At 50.3% G+C, this 18156-nt stretch overlaps 1 protein-coding gene across 12 annotated transcripts in view; it reads left to right on the top strand.

Moving 5' to 3' along the window:
- Positions 1 to 18156, top strand: part of CUX2 (cut like homeobox 2) — a 316587-nt gene that overhangs the window by 261403 nt on the left and 37028 nt on the right. For all 12 annotated transcript variants that reach the window (XM_032309665.1, XM_032309666.1, XM_032309656.1 and 9 more), the window contains one exon: positions 15375 to 15509. In XM_032309665.1, the coding sequence (XP_032165556.1) occupies positions 15375 to 15509 (135 nt within the window). The remainder of the gene's footprint in view (positions 1 to 15374; positions 15510 to 18156) is intronic.

Here is an 18156-nt window from a genome sequence, read left to right as displayed (position 1 = left end):
GAGTTGGACAGCATAGCCCTTGGGGTTCTATGCCCACCATGAAGACATGGCCCCCGGGCCATGAGGCCAAGACAGCCCTGGCCATTGTCCCCCTCACTAAGGACCACATTGGGCATGTAGCAGATGCTCTGCTTATATCTCTACCCTCATTAGAGCTATCTGGAAAAAATAATTGGGAAAATAAACCCTCATATTTACCATCATTTTTCAGTCCTTACGGTCCCACAAGATCAGCAACAAGTGACATTGGAAAGTGACCCACAATAGACCCCAAAAATGTCTCCTAGGAGTCTCCACACAAGGCTCCTCCCCTAGACCCCATGTACCTCCCCTGTAGCACCAGGGGGCAGCTCTGAGATGGGCTCAGGCTGGAGTCCTACCCAGACCACTCACTCGCTGGGTGACTGCAGATGAATTAATTGACTTCGCGAGTCCCTCCCTCCTCTTGTATAAGTTAGTGACTGGTCTACACTTGTCATCATGTATGTGTCTGGCTTTCCTAGAAGTGAAATTCTCTAAGCCTGGTACTGACTGGTCATATCAGTTTTGTATACCCAGAACCTGGTACACAGTAAGCACCTAATAGTTGTTGAATGAATGAGAAACAAGACTCACATGCAGAAATGGGGAGAAGGGTTATTTGAATGACAAGGCGCTCTTTCACCTGGAGTCCTCTGCCTATCACGTGTTTATTTACATTTATTTAAGTGCATTTATTAAGTGCCTGCTGTGTGCCTGGCACTTGCTAGACACTGAGAACCTAATCATGAGCCTGCAAATGCAGACAGGGGCCCAGGCCTCGGGGAGGTTGGATGCCGCTGGCAGATGACCAGATCATCCCTCGAATAACCATTGCTTATGGCGAACCTAGGGGAGCTCCAGCAAGCCTAGCGCTTGAGGGTGAGAGAGGCTATGGCCCCTGCTTGGAAAAGAGTCATTAATTCCAGGGTTCACCATGAAACCCTCATCTTTCTCTAGATAGGGCGGTTAACACAATCACAGGGCCAGAGTGCCAGCCCCAGGGACTGCGAGAGTTCCCAAGACCGGTGCAGAGCTTTCCAGAAGGTCCTCGTGCCCTCCTGCCCCTCCCCCCAAAGGGGTCATTCCAAGTCTGGTGCTGACTCCACGCATCTGATTTCGCAACTCTGCTCCCCAGAAATGGAGAGGCGGGGGAGACGTACGTCCCTAGCTGTCACTGAGTTGGAGAACAAGGAGCCTTAACTGATGGAGACATACTGTTCGAACGGCCCCTTTAGGGGCTCTAATTCATTTTCGAGACATTTAAGAATAACAAAATGTTTTAATGATTTCTTAGGGGAATTAGGAAGACATATTTTTGTTCTCATTAAATTTTATCCTCAGACACAAGAACCAAATGTCAGATGTGTTTTTGGTGCTTGGAGCTTCCCGGCGCACTGTCCCCCCCACACACACGCTGTTCCAACCCCCTCCAGAAAAATAACACTCCTGGAAAATTTGCCAGGATGCACACTCTCCTGTTTTTATATTTCTTGACAGGCAAATTATTTGTCGAAATACTTTCCACCCCCCTCCAAAGCCACACAAGTCCTGATTCAACATTTTTGTTTTGAATGACTGCTGCCAACACAAATCTTTGGCAGAGAATGCGATATGGCGTGATTGCTCAGCAAGTATTTTGATAAGTGTGCAGCCTGTATGTCTGTAATTACGAAAGAAAACCGTAAATCTTTTGGATATTGTTCACACAGATGTGGCGTGAAGTGAGAAAAAAAGCAGTAAAACGTGTTAAAAGCATAATTAATGTCATTGTTGTGGAGGATGGTTTGATTTAAACCTTTCTGACTTCTGTATCGGTGGCGGCTGATTTCTTTATCGCGCTCGCAGTCACCAGGTACCGACCCGAGCTTCACAAAGCTAACTTGTTAACTGAGTGCTTAGTTAAAAGTACAAGGCGGGAAGAGGGGAGGAAGAAAGAAAGAAAAAAATGAAAAGAAAGGAAACAAGGAGAGAGCAAGTAAGAGAGCAGGCAGAAGAGGACTGCTGAAGAGAAAAGAAGAGAGAGGTGAGTGCCCCCAAAATGGGTTTTTCTGCTTTACTTTGGTTTTTTAAAAATCCAGTGCGGGAGACGGCAACTCCTGACAGGTGTTTCTCTCCCTGCTTCTTTCAGGAGGCAAAGCTGGTCAGCTTAGGCGTTCCAGCTGCAGAGTCAGACACAGCAGGGTAGGACTCTCAGTTCGGTAGTTTTGAGCTGTGTGACCTTGGGCAGGGGCCCGAACCTCTCTGAGCTCTGAGTTCTATGTCTTTAGCAGAGGGGTAATAATAGCAGCTACTCACTATTTGACACGAAGGTTCACTGTGCTGGGTGTGAAAGTATTTGGCAGGGTCTGATAACCAGCAGCCCACTGAAAAGCTGACATCAGAGTGTAAGCTACATAGATCACAAGGTTTGCTGCTGATCTCACAAGGTTCTATCAGTTATCGAGGACATGGGGTGAGCAGTTTAGGCAACAGGGTGACTGAGTCTGGAATAGGAAAATACTTTACAGTGTTTGGGGCTTAATTTTTTTTTCTCTCCAATTATAAAAGTCACATATACATGCTTTTGACTTCAAAAAATACGGAAAAATAGAAAGGAGACAGAACTCCCTACTAGAGAAGCAGTGGGAACATTATTTTTCTTTCTGATCTTTTCCCTATGTACTTCCTCAAAACAGTAGTTCATTCTGCTTGTACCATTTTGAATCATCCTTCCTTTTACCCAATATGAGCATACGTATTTCCCTGTGTGATTAAAAATCCTGAGTAACTTTGGTTCATCATGTGTAATGGTCTCTTGTGTGGCTGTGCTGTAATTTTCTGGACTGCCCTCTCCAATGTTGGGCATTTAGGGTGCTCAGGAATGAGCAGCTTATTGGTACTGTGCTATAGTTCTGAGGACAAGGAAGAGAACTTGGGAAGGAAAATAGATTGTAGCCATGCATCGGCCCCAAACCCAGAATTTATTCTGAACTCATGCATTTGTTACACTAAGTATCTTTTCAAATATTATGAGCCTCTCATATTCTTTTGTGAATCACTGGTTCATGTATCTACAGCCCATTTTAATGTCAGAGATCACTTTCTTATTGATTTGTAGGCACTCTTTATATATTACAGATAATAATCTTTGTCCTGGTAAACATGTCTCATATCTTCTCCCCTAGTTTGCTTTCAAAAAATATTTGCAGAAACGTAGAAATTCTTATCAAACCTTTGCTTTTATATTTCCTGGATTTCATGTCATATTTTTTAAAACCCCTTCTTGCTTGAAAGTTTTGGGTTTTTCTTTTTCAGTACTTCTGTGACCTTAATTTTTAGAGAATGAATCTTTGATGGAAGTAGCAAGGGAGGTTAAGAATTTAGCTTTGCTTTTGTCCCAAATGACTAGTTGTACCGCCATCTAGTGGATAAGCCACCTTCACAAATACAGGTAATAAAGATTTTAGTACAATGAGAAACTTGTTTCTGTTTGCTCTCACTTCCATCCCTTTATCCCTGAATATGCCTCTGCTCACTTGATCCCGTAGGAAACAAGGTCAGAGTTTCCCGAAGATGGCAGCTGACTTTAGAAGGCATTACACCACCATCTCCCCTGCCAGAAGTGCTCCCCCACCATGGCGGCCCGTCTAACTTTCAGTATTCTTGGTAACCAAGGACTGGAGGAAGATTAAACAAAAGCATCTGGCATGATACTGGTACCCAGTAGGTGCTCGATGCATGGCTGTTCCCTTGCAGAAGGGAAGCCAGGCACATCAGCTGTGGCTTTTCATCAGTTCATTTGGGGCACCTACTAGAGCTGAACCCTGTGGGAGCTCAAGCCTGAGCCTTCTTCTGCCCTCAGAGACTGGGAGGCTGGCAGGGCCATCATGACCCAAAGTCAGACTGCCAGAGAAAGGGCCCCACGGCTGGGCAGCCGGAGGAGGCACCTCAGAGAAAGCAGGCTTTGAACGTGGACCTAAAGCATCAGCTGCCACCCTTGCAGGGGTGGTTGGGGGGTGCCTGTGCGTCAGGCTATGCAGCACAGCCCTTCACAGAAATGAGTCCATGATCCCCTTAGTCCCCTTGACAGCAGCTAAGCTGTCCTACTGTGCAGCTGAAAAAATGGAGGCTCGGAGAGATCAAGGCATTTGCCCAAGGTCACACAGCAGAGAGACAGTAGAGTCTGAATTTTGACCCGGACTCCTAACCTACTTGCAGGTTCATTTTAAAAATTGAAAGGATTTGAACAAAACCATTGGACATTTGGCCTCCAAAAAGAGTGACAAACAGCTGAGGGTCTTTGTTGCTGGTAGGTTAAGAGGTTCTAGATTGAGAGGATGGGCCCTTTGCTGAAATACAAGTGTGTTACCCAGAAGAGGAACAAGTTAACCCCCCCAGCTAAGAACTCCTCGTTCTCCCGGCTCAAGCTTCCAAATTCAGGGAGCCGAGTGACAGGAGAAGCACTAGCAGGACCCCAGGCCAGAGGGCCGTCCTACCAGCAGGGCCAATCCCGGTCCTGCCTTGAGCTCCCCTTGTCATTCTTCACTTTTCTGCTCCTCAGTTTCCCCATTTATAAAACACGGATAATAATCGTACCTACTTATAGGCCAATTGGGTGGATTTGGTGAGAGAAAGAACATTGAGTATGGTGCCTGGTACAGAGTAGCAGCCCCATGCAATTCATGAGACAAATATTGAGCGCCTCCTGTTTGCTGGACCCTCCACTCACCACCAGGAGCGCAATGTGAAGCAAAACACTGTCGCTGCCTGCCTTTCTGTGAAACTCCGTATATGGGAACTTTATTTGTTTTATAATGGACTTGGCTTTGAATCGGGCTCTGGTGCTCCCTGGCTGGGCCACCCTGAGTGGCTGGTTCTGCCTCTCAGTCTGTTTCTTGGTCTGGAAAAGCACACCTACCTCCTGGGACCTCAGAGAGGAGTAACCGTGGTGCAGATTCTAGAAGGCCCTCTGGGTGTCTAGCACCTAGTATGTGCTCAGTAAACAGTCCCTGCAGCTATGCTGGTGTTGAATTCCCACCATCACCCCGTGCCAAGAAGGAAGACCTTCCCCAGCCCCTCTGTCCGTCCTTCAGCCAGAAGACCCCCCGGAGCAGCCGGTCCTGGCAGTGGATGGAAGAGCGGGTGGGCGGACACATGGCTCACGGCTGTGTGGACGGGCCCCACACCCCATCTGCTCTCGAAAAGTTAAGATTAAAGGATCAGAGTTAGTCTCTCTGCCGCCGTCAGTAGCCCGAGCCTCCCGCCCATGCAGGCGCCCAGAGCCTGGGCCCAGATGGGAGAAGGCTTCTGTCTCCAAGATATTTTGGAGGGGCGCACGCATACTTCTGCATATATGTGTTTCTAAACAGCCTCTCGGACAGCCTTCGCGGCTCCAGCTTTCCTAAAAAAGCTCTGAATGCCACTTTCCTTCAGATGGACACAGTGGGAGGAATGAGACAGCTTTTCCTAGCTCCCCGGCTCCCCCCCACCAAAAACCCCATAGACACTTTCTGAAGAAACACCACAGCATCAGCTAGCGGTGGGAGAGGGAATAGACGAAGTGCCTCCGTGAAGCCCGGTGTGGTATTAAAATATTACAAGTCCTCTGGCAGTATTCTCTAAGGGGTTAGATCCAATGTAACCAAAATGAATTAGTCATTTTATTAAGCAGTTTATGCATAAAGAGCAGGTTGATGACTGTAGGACAAAGGCCCTCCGCTTCCTGACAGTGTCCCCCTCCCTGCGCTCCCGTCGGGACCTGCCACCTCGGATGGCTCGCGTCTGATCTCCCGTGTCTGCCATCGTGCTCGATTAATCCAAAAGATTTGTTGTAGTCAAACATTTCTGATTTGGGATTCTCCCTGTTTGGGGCTTTTTCGTCCAGGTTGGATCCAAGGCCCTTGGCTTCCCACTGCCACTGCCCTCATCCAGGTATCGACTGTGTGTCTGTCGCAGGAGTGAGGTGAGGGATCCCGCGCCCAACTCTGGGCAGCTGTGTGTCTTGGCTGAAAGGTTCGGCTGGAAGTGCTGAGCCCCGCAGAACCTGGGCTCCCTGCTCCAGACGAGGAGATGCGGGGATGTTTGGTCACTTCTGACACCAGGATAGGAGGCTTGCCAAACACCAAAGTGGGGACATGGGTCACTTTGAAGATTGGGGGCTTGGTGGGACCCAGCACTTCCCCTTATGGGGTCACCTGACACGGGAAACAGCTTCAGTGTACCTGGCACAGCAGTGAAACTTTGAACACATTGCATGCCGGGTGTCACCTACTTCCTTCTAGATAAACTTCAGTCCAGTGCTAGAGCATCTTAAACACCTATACAATACCTGTGCATCTCCCTTTTTAGCCAAGGGAGAGCCAGCCTTGGGATCCCAGTCTTAGGTAACAAGAGAGTCTAACTAGAATTTAATAACATCAGTTTTCACCCAGTGTGGGGCTTGAACTCACAACCCTGAGATCCAGAGCTGCATGCTTTCCCGACCAAGCCAGACAGGTGCCCCCTCTTTGTGTTTATTTTTATGGTTTAAGGCACCTTCTATTTATGATATAGGATCCCAATGATCTATTTACAATAATTTAAAATATTTTTAGTTAAAAAGTACTGAGTCATATAAGGACAAATGTCATGTTGGTAATCCTTTAGGGGCAGGTGGATTCAGCAGAAGTTGTGAAGTGCATATGCCAATGTCTGGCGTTTGGGCTGTACGGGGTTCAGATTCAGCTCTGCCTTGTTCTGGGTTGGTGGCCTTGAACAAATGGCTTCCCTTTGCTAGGCCTCAGTTTTCTCATCTGGAAGATGGGGATGGAACCATCTCATGGGGATATAACATGATTTTATTGTTTTGATGATTAAATGAGATGTAAATATATGTAAAGTACCAGGCATATGTGAGTGGGGGGAGTATGAGGAAATGTCAGTTCCCTGGAACTTTTGGCCCAAGACACTGGGTGGAGGTCATATCTACCCCAGAACCTAGCTCCCCAGATGTGGGTGCTCCACCTGCTTCAGGATCAATGGTAGCTGGGGTTTTGGAAACAAAGACCAGAAACTAGTGGTTAGAGGGCCAGAGCCTGCTCTGAACCCAGCTTCCACCCTTGGCGGCAGCACCCAGAGCAGCCTGCCGGGAAGGGAGGTGAGGCTGGCACCGGAAGTCCCCGGACATTGCCAGTCTCTGTCAGCCCCACATCCTCATCTCTAAAATGGGTCAGTTGTTGTGAAGATTAAGCTAAGTTGTGTTTCTGGGACAATAACTGGGGCGGGGGGTGGGCAGCTGGTCACAAGGGTCCACCACCCTCTCTTGGTCCGGTGGGGGCTGTTTCTCCTGGTGGTGATTCCTGTGTCTAGATTATTCTCTCTCTCCCCGCTGCTGGCTCCCTCATCTTCAAGGCTCTGTTCAAATGTTACCTCCTTCAAGAAGCTTTCCCTGCTCCATAAGCAGCATTCCCCCCACCAAGCATGTCAGGCCTCTCTCTGCCTGGACCCTGCCTTCTTTTTCTTCTCTGTCCCCTTACTGCCATTGGTTTATTTGTCCTTTATCCCTTTATCCATCTTTCTCTCTAGAGTGTCAACCCCAGGAAGACAGAAATTCCCTCTTATCTACTGCTCTATCTCCGGGGCCCAGAAACCTCCCTGGCACACAGAAGGTGCTCAGAAAATATTTGGCAACTGAACTAATGGTTTCTGACACATAGTAGATGCTCAGTAAAAATGTACTGGTGAATAGTGACTGCATTAGTGACTATTCACTTCCTATTGCTGTTATAACCAATGACCGCAGACTTAGAAGCTTATCACAGTCCACATTTACTGAGCACCTACTATGTAAAATGCCAGGGCAGGGCCCCAAGGGGAAAGGGAAGACTGAGAAATGAAAGCAAGACGCTCCCCACTTCCCTGTGGCTGTCAGGTTCTCTGAAAGACCTCTTCCAAACATTTTAAAGATCTGTTGTCACTTTTCTCTCTTTCAGTTTGTGTTTGTAAGAGTGGCCAGACCAGTGACATTTAGCTGATGGATCGAATAATGCTGTTGGACAAGGGAAGGGGGAAAGCCTTGAATTTGCCAGCCCCCAAGGCTGAGCATTTTACCTCTGTGTGATTTGGCAAATCTTCCAGTCGTCTGGGTGCTACTCATTTTTTTCCTCCGTAACTCAGCCCCTGGCAGCATAGCTCAGGCTCCGTGGATTTCTCCCAGATAGGGGAGGTGGGAAGAAATGAGTTTCTCACACACTGTAAAACCTAAGAATTCCCACTATGCACCAGTGGGGAGGAAATAAAGGGTAAAAAAATACCCGGGGTAGTAAGAGACCATCGTTGCTGTGTATTTTCCAGAGCAGGGACCCTATTCGACCCACGGCCCAATGCCTCAGTAGATCTGGAGGATAAAAATGCAATAGAGTGAGAACCAGGTCCCGACACTTTCTCTTACACAATGGGCTTGTTCCCTGGATGCCAGGTAACATGGTGCAGCAGGAGAGAAGTAGATTAGACTTTAAGTGAGGACTTTCTTCCTATGGGACTTGGAGTCTTGGCAGTGCCTCAGTCCTGCCTCTCTCACAGTTGGTATTCAGTCAGTTACCACATGTTATGGTTTGAATTATGTGCCCCAGAAAGATACGTGGAGGTCCTAACCTCTGGTACCCTCTTTTAGAAAAAGGGTCTTTGCAGATGTAATCAACTTAGGAAGAGGTCATCAGGTAGACCCTAATTCAGTATGCTGGGGTTCTTATAAGAAGAGGAGAGAGACACAGAGGAGAAAGTCTTGTGAAAACAGAGCCAAGACCAAGAAACAATGGCCAAGGAACGCCAAGGATTGCCAGGAGCCGGGATAAAGGTGTGGAGCACTGGGAGAGAGCAGACTTTGGACCTGTGTCCTCCAGACCATTTTCTGGGGCTGCCTACCAACTAGGTTGTTGGAAACCATGAAAATTTATTCTCTCAGTTCTGGAGGCATCCAAAGCTGCCAAAAATCAAAGTGTTGACAGGATCACTCGGTTCCTTCGGGAGTTGCTGAGGGAGAACCGGTTCCAGTCCCCTGTCCTACCTCTGGTGGTGGCCGGCTATCCTTGGTGGCAGATGCATCACTTGAGTCTCTGCCTCTGTCTTCTCTGGGACTTCTCTGTGTGTCTCTCTGTGCTGTCTCCTCTTCTTAAAAGGACACCAGTCATTAGTCAACCCCAATCCAGATGACCTCACCTTAACTTGATTCCTTCTGCAAAGACCCTGTTTCTAAATAAGGTCAAGTTCCGAAGTTCTGGATGGACATGAATTTCGGGGAACACTACTCAACCTAGGACACCACACCCCATCAGTTCTTCCTGTCTACCTCTGAGCACTCTCTCCACTTCTGCCGCCTCCCTCATCGCGGCATCACTGCTCTGACGGTCCTGGTAGCTTCCCCTCGGGCTCCCTCTACAGCTCGTTTCTCACACAGCAGCTCAGACGAGACTGAAAAAGGCGAAATAGAACCTGTCACTCCCTCCCCACTGCCCTTAGGGTAAACCCAATCCCCCCCCCCCCAACACCTGACTGGGATGACCGTCACACAGAGACAAGAGCTCAACAAATTTATGCTGAGCGAAGCCTGTACGTGGACCCCTAGGTCCCCCTTTGAGCTCCGCCCACTCCAGACTCCTCCCTGGAAAGTGCCAGCACCACACCATGGGTTTCACATCCATAGACTTTGATTCTAGCAGCAGCTCTGCAGGAGAGGCCCCATGGCTGCCCCCATTTTACAGATGGGAAAACTAAGAGTCCAAGAGGAGAAAAAGTAGTCACATGTTGGTTTTGGTCCTGTGGAAGCAGGCAGATACCAGAACAGCATTAGATAGGCAAGAGGTTTTTTGCGGGGGGCGGGGGGGGGGGGGGGCGCTGTGTAGGATGAAGGAGAGGGAGAGGAGGAGGTGCCGAGAGCCTTTAGACGGCAAAGTGGTCTGAACCTGGGGGTGAGGGGAAGAAGCTTGGCGGGAAGACCCTCGGACTGCAGTGCAGCTCCGGGCAGGTCTCGACTGGGCTGACAGGCAGCGCCAAAGAAGGTGTACCAGTTAGCTCAGGCTGCTCTGACCAGACCACAGACCAGGTGGCCTAAGCAACAGACATTTATTTCTTACAGTTCTGGAGGTTGGAAGTCCAAGATCAAGGTGCCAGCAGCCTGGTTTCTGGTGAGAGCTCTCTTCCCAGCTTGCAGGTGGCTGCCTTTGCTGTCTTCACAGCAAAGCTGCCTTTCCTCTGTTCACGTGCAGAGAGAGTTCTGCCGTCTTCCTGTTCATATAAGGGCACTGGTCCTATAGGATTCAAGCCCTTTTCTCCAGATGTGGCTGGATCAGGAGGTTAGGGCTCTACTACATGGATTTGGAGAGACACAGTTCAGTCCATGATACAAGGTTTGCCCGTCCCAGCATCATCAGGAGCAGACCCACTCTGCACCCCCTGTCATGCTTGGTTAGGCTGGGAGCAGCCCCAGGCAGGTGTGGCCTGAGCTGACACTACAGTAGATCAGAAGAGTCTCCATGGCTGCCACAAGTCTTCATAATAAGCGGAAGGGCAACACTCAGAGTCTGCTGGGTGCCAGGCACCGTTACGGGGCTCGGCATCTCCTGGGAGCCCTGCACAGCCCAGACGCAGTAGGTCTGCTGTCCCCATTTTATCACTGGGGAAACTGAGACACACAAAACCTAAGCAGCTGTCTCTGGAGATGTCACAGCGGGAAACACTCTCCATGTCCCAGCCTGGCCCCCTCCCGCTTTGTCTCAGGGTGGCTTGGGAATTCACAACATTCGTTACTTCTTGGATCAGGCTAGCCTGTGAAGTTGTCTAATATAAACTTTCTGCCACACACCCCAGCTCTAGGGATACTCCACAGCCAAAAGCACTCACTTTGACAGGACCCTGCCCCTATCTGATTGACATCCAGGGTTAATATACTTGTAATAGGAATTTAAGTGGAGAGCCCAGAGAGGTCTGGTGCTCTGTCCGAGGCCGCACAGCAGGCCAATGGCAAGGCCAAGAACAGAACCATCAGTCTAATGCTCCTAGCCTAATAGTAAAAAATTCCCATGCCCTGCCTCAAGGCAGCTTGGCCTACTGCAAAGAATCACCTGGCACCCTGAGTTCAAGTCCCACCTCTGCCACTTTTGAGCTAGGTGACCATGAGCACATGATATCTCTTCTCTGGGCCTTCATTTTCTTGTCCAGAAAATGGGGAATAGCAACATCTTCCTTACTGGGCCTCACCTTGGGGACATGACTTCACCCTACTGCTTATGCCTCAGTTCCCCCATCTATAAAATGGGAACACAACAGCACATATCTCTTAGTGCTGTGGTGAAGATCATGGGAATTGTAATTCGTGTCACGTGCTTTCGTTGTTATATTTCAGTCACAGACTGCCTTTGGCTGAGTCATCAGAATATCCCCCTGCCACTTTCTCCCTCAAATCGGGGAACTAGGAAGGAAGTGTGGGAAGAAGAGGCCCAAGAGCCTGTCTTGGTCCTTCCACCAACTCACTGGTGGACTTCGGGGAAGTCACAGGATCCCACTTTAACCCCTCTGTGCACTGGGGAACCTTTTGGTCCCTCCCCAATATGACTTTCCACTCTAGAATTTTTGGGCCCCAGAGGAGATTCAAAACAGGATTGTTGGATTCTGGATCTCCTGGGGATTGATGAGAATATATGAGGCCATCCCTGGTCCCGAGACTCCACAGAGCATCACCAAGCAGACAGCTGGCCTCCAGATCACCTCAAGACCGGGCTTGCTGCCTCCCCTCATGTAATAGCAGCCTTAGCCCCCTTCCCGAGCCCAGCTAGGCACCTAGCACTGTGCAGATCTCCGTTTTTCTCTCATCCAGACATCATAAACACACCCTACACACATAGCCCCATTTTACAGATGAGAAAATGGAGGCTCTGGGAGGTTAATTAACTGTCCAGAGTTATTAGCCAGTTTGGAGCCAGACCTGGCACCAGCAGCCCTTGGAACATATTGCCTCTGTTGGTATCTTTGTTTATCTTCCCAGTAATAATTCTTGGGAATTAGGAACTGTTGTAGTTCTCCCACTGTATTAGAGGGAAAATGAGGTTCATGGCTCTTTGGGAGGAGGATTTGGATCCAGAGCTGGGCTTCCGCTTCTGTGAGCTTAACCACTATGTTCTACCCTGTAGCAGCAAATGAAGGTGAAAAGCAGGAGCCTTAGAATCACTGAGGCTCTATTAAGCAGGGATCCGGCCAACCCTGCTCCTCCAGCCTCTCCAGGGGCCCGCCTCAGGGCAGCTCCCCCTGGACAGAGGGCACAAGGCAGCAAGGAGTGGCCCGCAGGGCCTCCGAGCAGAGTGAAAGAGGGAAGCGTCAATCCCTGATGGCTGGAAATGGGGTGGATGACACCCTTTATCACCCAAGTGTAATCGTTTGGCTTAGACGGGCTCGTGGCCAGCCCGCCCCCAAGCCATGAGCTAGATCTTTTCCACCTCCTCGGAACCAGAGTGAGCCCTCTGCGGCCCGCTCGGAGCTGCACCCTCCCGTGTTTATCTAACTTCCCTGACCCTGGCAAGTGCTCACGGCCTTTCTCTTCTTTCTGAAAAACCAGGACACAATAGGAAGCGTTTCCTTGAACTTATTAAAAAATCCAGACTTGTAAATTAATTTGTCCGTGTTGTACAAAGGCAGTGCAGATGGACTCATTAGCATGCACACAACAAATAATTATAGATGAATTTTTAGCTGGCCTGCCTAATGCGCTTGCTGGGTTAATTATGTCAATGTATAATTACATCAGCCCGGGGAGACATAATGGCATACCCCGCTGAGCAGGCCCTGCCTAATGACGGGGCGTGGGGGGAGTGCTGACAGGGGAAAGAAGGCAGCGTTCTCACGCACCTGCTTACCTCGGCACAAACGCCCATTGTCAGAGCCTCCCGCCACCTAAACAAACAGACAGGAGGAGAGGGATAAAATGCAGAGGCGACCTTGTTCCAGCCAGACCTGAAGGCTCCTGTGTGTAGGCACTGCCCCATTTCTTCCCTCAGCAGATGTTTGTTGGGTCGGATTGTGTGTTGGACTTCATTCACCCACCAGGGGTCCAGTGGGGAGTGAAAACAGACGCAGTCCCAGCCCTGCCTTGTGGAGTTGGCAGTCCGGTGGGTGTTAATTAGGTAGACTTGCAAATCAGTGAAAATTGTAAGTACAGTGAGTGCTCTAAAGGAAAGGTGCGGGGAGCTGGGAGAGCTCAGGTGGAGGAATGACTGGCTGGTCAAGGCAGGCTTCCTGGAAGAAGTGGCATTTGAGTTGCAATATGGAAGGTGATTAAGCATTAACTAGCTGAAAGAGGTTAAAGGAGAAGGCGGGGTGTTCCTGGCAGTGGCTCTTGCCCAGACAAAGGCTCCGGGGTAGGAAGGTGCATTTGAGGAACTAAGAGAAAGCCACTGTGACTGGAGCTCAGAAAGGCAGGAATAGCCAAAGCTTCTGTTTGTTCCAAGGTGACCAAATGCCAGGCACTGTGTTGAAATCTTTGTGTGTGTGGATCCTCATCCCAGCCCTGTGAGGTCGGTGCTTTTATGGGGTGGCACAGAGAGGTAGAATTGTTTGCCAGAGTCGCATTGCAGTCCTGAAAAGCAAGTATAGATTAGACCAGTAACCAGGATCCACACTCGTAATGCCTCTGCCCCCAACAGAGAGCAGTCACCAAGTGGATGGTGGCAGGAGGCTCCAGGAAAGGGACCAGCAAGAAAGAGGGCTCTGGTGCTTTTGAAAGGACTATGGACCAGACGCAGGCCCCTTGGTCTGGAGCAAGGAGGCCCTGGCTCTCCTGGGCCCCCATGAACACCCACCTGGTCTGCTTGGGTGGAAATGTCCGCACCTCTGGGACAGGAAGCCTTTGTGGCATCTGAGAAAGAGACCCAGACTTGAACCTCACCTCCACCCTTTAGCAAGTCACCTGGCTTCTCTGAGCTGGTTTCCTGAATCCACACCAGCCTCCGGGGCATGCTGGGAGCATCAGGGGAACCCATTCCCATGAACAGCTTTGTAACCTAGAAGAAGCCACACCAAGCTCTGGCATTATCCAGGTGTTCTTAGTACCTGCCCACGGTGGGCAGCTGGGGAAAGTCACCTGAAGAACTGCTGGGGTCTAGATCTGAAGGAAGAGGAAGTGCCTACTAGATGGGGGGTGGGGGACGACAGAATTCCATACGGAAGGACCTACGGATGCCTCATCTTTTTTTTTAGATTTTATTTATTTGACAGATAGAGATCATAAGTAGGCAGAGAGGCAGGCAGAGAGAGAGGGGGAAGCAGGCTCCCTGCCGAGCAGAAAGCCGGATGCGGGGCTCGATCCCAGGACCCTGAGACCATGACCTGAGCCAAAGCAGCCGCTTAAGCAACTGAGCCACCCAGTCACCCCCCAAGTATGGCCAATTAAATAATGGCTTCTGTAGGGGTGAAAAGCTGGACGTAAGACACTTTCCAACTTCTCAATAGCTAAAAGATGAGGCATCTGTGTGGCTCAGTGGGTTAAAGCCTCTGCCTTCGGCTCAGGTCATGATCCCAGGGTCTGGGATGGAGCCCCGCATCAAGCTCCCTGCTCAGCGGGGAATCTCCTTCCCCCTCTCCTTTTCCCTTGCCCCTTCCCCTGCTTATGTGCGCTCGTTCTCAAATAAATATTTTCTTAAAAGATAGAACTTGCATGTAACAAATGATGGTGTGTTGGTCCAGGTCCATTGAAAGGCACCCCAAGGATTAGATAAAGAGCTAGATAGATCGTATTGAGGAAGTGCGGGGGAAGGAAAATAGGGAGAGAGGCAGAGGAGGCCTCAGAGGAGGGAAGGGCAGGGACCTGGGTGGAAGCATCCGGTTGGTTTGGTCTTGACCATCTGTCCACGCTGGGCAGGCCTTGGAGGAGTCGCTGGTCGTCAGTGCAGTCCTGTATCCCTCAGGAGTCTGTCCCCTCTCCCCCCAGCTACCTGCACGCCAGGGGAAGGCTGGTTGTAGGAGCGGGGTCCTTGTGTACTGACACCTCCCGGGGTTGGTGTACAAGGCACGGTCTCGTGGCCACCACAGATGGCACCGTAGAATCCAGAAAATGCAGTTACTGTGACAATTATTGTTATTACTATTCCCAGGTGGGCAAGACACCCACACCCATGGGGCTGGCCCACGCTCCCCTGAGCAGGTAGGTACCTGAAAAAGGCTACTTCCTCACAGAGCAGAAATTCCACATTGCTCTCCTAAGCCATCGGAGCAACTCCAGAAGGCTCTCATGGATGGTCCCCTCCACTCCCTGTAGGGGAACCCACCAGGCCCTACGGCCTCAGCCTGGGCAGCCCTCAGCCCTCAGGGCTCCCCACCCACCCACTCCTGGGCTCTTCTCTCTGTGTATGCAGACCCTGTGCCTGTGTTTGAAGCGACACGCAGCCTAGACGACAGACTGCAGCCCCCCAGCTTTGACTCTACTGGGCAGCCGCGGCGAGACCTCCACACTTCGTGGAAGAGGCACCCCGAGCTCCTGGGCCCCAAAGGTACTGATAAGGTCTTCATGGGATGTCCCTAATAAACAAATGGGCTGTGGATCTTCAGCAGCTTGGCTTGGCCATCTTTGGAGGGATGGGGGTAGGGACACCTAGGAGCTTGACTTTATCATTTTCCATGTAGGGTGGGTTATGGTACACCACTGCTGAAACAACCCAATCCCAAATCGCAGAAGCATAATATATTTAAAGGGTGGCAGGTTGGAGGGGACACTCCATGTGGTCACTCACACACCCAAGCTGTGGAGATCCTGCCGTCTTCAACACATGACAGTGACTGTTACGACCAGCCAACGGGAAGAGAAAGACTGCAGAGGATCATACCGAGGTTTATGGGTCCAGGCTCAGACGTGGCACACAGCACCCCCAGCCACATCCCGGTGACCCAAACTCCGTCAGGGGGCCCCGCCCAGCTGCAGGGGAGCCAGGAAGGGCAGACTGACTGTGTGCCCCCACAGGGGAGGGAAACAGGATGTGGGGAACACAGCACTGTCCCGGCATCTAGCGAGGCAAGTCAAGAAACCGGGAGAGCTAAAAATAGAGTTCAGATATACATATATGATGATTAAAAATGTTTAAAAGCAGGAGAATGATGAACAGAAGCGAGCATAGTGGTTACCCACGGCAGGTGAAGGAGGAGGTCTCTGCGGAGGAGCAAATGCGGCCCTCAAAGCTCTTGGTGACCATCTGAGTCTTGGGTGTTGGTTGAGCTTCAAGCCAGACACTGTCATAGGCACTGGCGACATAGCCGGGAGCAAATAAGGCCCAAATCCCTGCCCTCGTGGCTCTGACCTTCTAGAATGTAAGGCTGACTGTCAACCAATAAATGTTAAATATACAGTACTTCCGGTGTAAGAAATGTTTTGGGGGACAAATGAAGCAGAGAGAAGGGGACGAGACTAAGGAATAAATGAGGAGAATTTACCTCAAAGTTCAGCAAATTTACCTTTTTTTTTCTTTTTTTTGTAAAGGGCCAGAGAGTACATACTTCAGGCTTTGCAGGCCACATATTTTCTGTCACAACTACTCAACTGTGTGGAAAAAAAGCCGTAGAACTTGGGGAAATGAGTGGGTGTGGCTGTGTTCCAATAAAACTTTATAGGCAAAACAGGAGGTGGGCCAGATTTGGCCCAAGAGCTGTCATTGCAGACCCCTGGTCTACCTCCTTGAGTCATGGAGATCATGGGCTGAGGCCCACCAAGTCAGTCTGACTGCTCCGGCGCACTCGCCATCTCACAGCCCCTCCCTTCCTTCCAGTGCCAGTGAGCACCTACTGTATGCCTGGTCCTTGGCAGGGTCCTCTGGGGAAGATTAATGGTGACTAAAATGCAGCACTTTGCCGGCTCTGTTCCTGTACTCAGAATGCCTTTCCAGCCTCCCTGACAAACCAGAAGTACTGTATATTTAACATTTATTGGTTGACAGTCAGCCTTACATTCTAGAAGGTCAGAGCCACGAGGGCAGGGATTTGGGCCTTATTTGCTCCCGGCTATGTCGCCAGTGCCTATGACAGTGTCTGGCTTGAAGCTCATACAGCGATGCCTCTGTGTGGCCTCAGAGGTCCCTCTAGGGTTTGAATTTCCCTCTATCAGAATAATGACGCTTGTGGGAACTGCCTCTTGAGAGCATTTACTCTGTAGCCTGATCAGGTGGACAGGTGCTATCAAATCCTGTCACACGGTTTCCCACTGTCTCCTCCTGTTAACTTTCTGGGGTGTCACTGGCCCCGTTTGACAAACGGGGTAACAGTCTTAGAGGCAGCAAGCAGTCGAGCGGGCATTCAAACCAAGGGCTCTTGACCTTGGCCCTGGGCTGTGTTTCTCCGTGAGAACACTTGTTGCTGTGCCTCACGATGGTCAAACCCTATTTGTTCGCTGCTGTGTCCTCAGCCCCTGGAACGTCCCGCGCGTGTGTGTGTGTGTGTGTGTGTGTGTGTGTGTGAACAAGCCAGGGCCTGAAAACTGTCGGGCCCTCAAGGGACCCACTCTGCAAACTGCCCAGCTCTGCACTCACCAGAGGAGCCTAAAACCAGGACAGAGCTTAAAGGAGTCCGTCGGACCCAAGGCCAGAAGCCCAGATTTTGGGATTCTTGAGACACCCTTGATGACCGGTCCCTGAGCACCCTTTCTCCCCATGATAAATTGAGTGCCCGGGGCACACACACACTAATTCCCTGAAGGAGCCACCACGGGCCTGCAAAGCGAGACCTGATATGGGCCCTGTGCAGGCGTTCCTGCAGGTGCAGTGGGCTGTGACCGAGCCTCTGAGTGTGCGCCATCAGCTGTGGGGAGGGGAAGTTAAACCCACAGCAACCCCATGGCCCAGCACTTTCACTCCTAGGTGTCTACTCCAGAGAACTGAGAACAGGTGCTCAAACACGTGTACACACATGTTCGCAGTAGCCCTATTCACAGCTGCCGAAGGTGGAAACAAGCCAGATGTCTATTGGCAGATGAATGGGAAAACAAAATGTGGCCTGTCCATGAAATGGAATATTAGTGAATCATAAAAATGAGTGATGGTCTGATCCATGCTACAACCTGGATGAACCTCGAAAACATTTTGCTAAGTAAAAGAAGCCGGACGCGGAAGGACATATATTATGTGTGATTCCGGTGATAAGAAATATCCAGGATAT

Source organism: Mustela erminea, chromosome 13 (assembly GCF_009829155.1).
Source record: "Mustela erminea isolate mMusErm1 chromosome 13, mMusErm1.Pri, whole genome shotgun sequence".
In the NCBI taxonomy this organism is placed as follows: domain Eukaryota; kingdom Metazoa; phylum Chordata; class Mammalia; order Carnivora; family Mustelidae; genus Mustela; species Mustela erminea.
The sequence above is the reverse complement of the archived record's forward strand: the minus strand, read 5'-3'. Positions and strand labels throughout refer to the sequence as shown.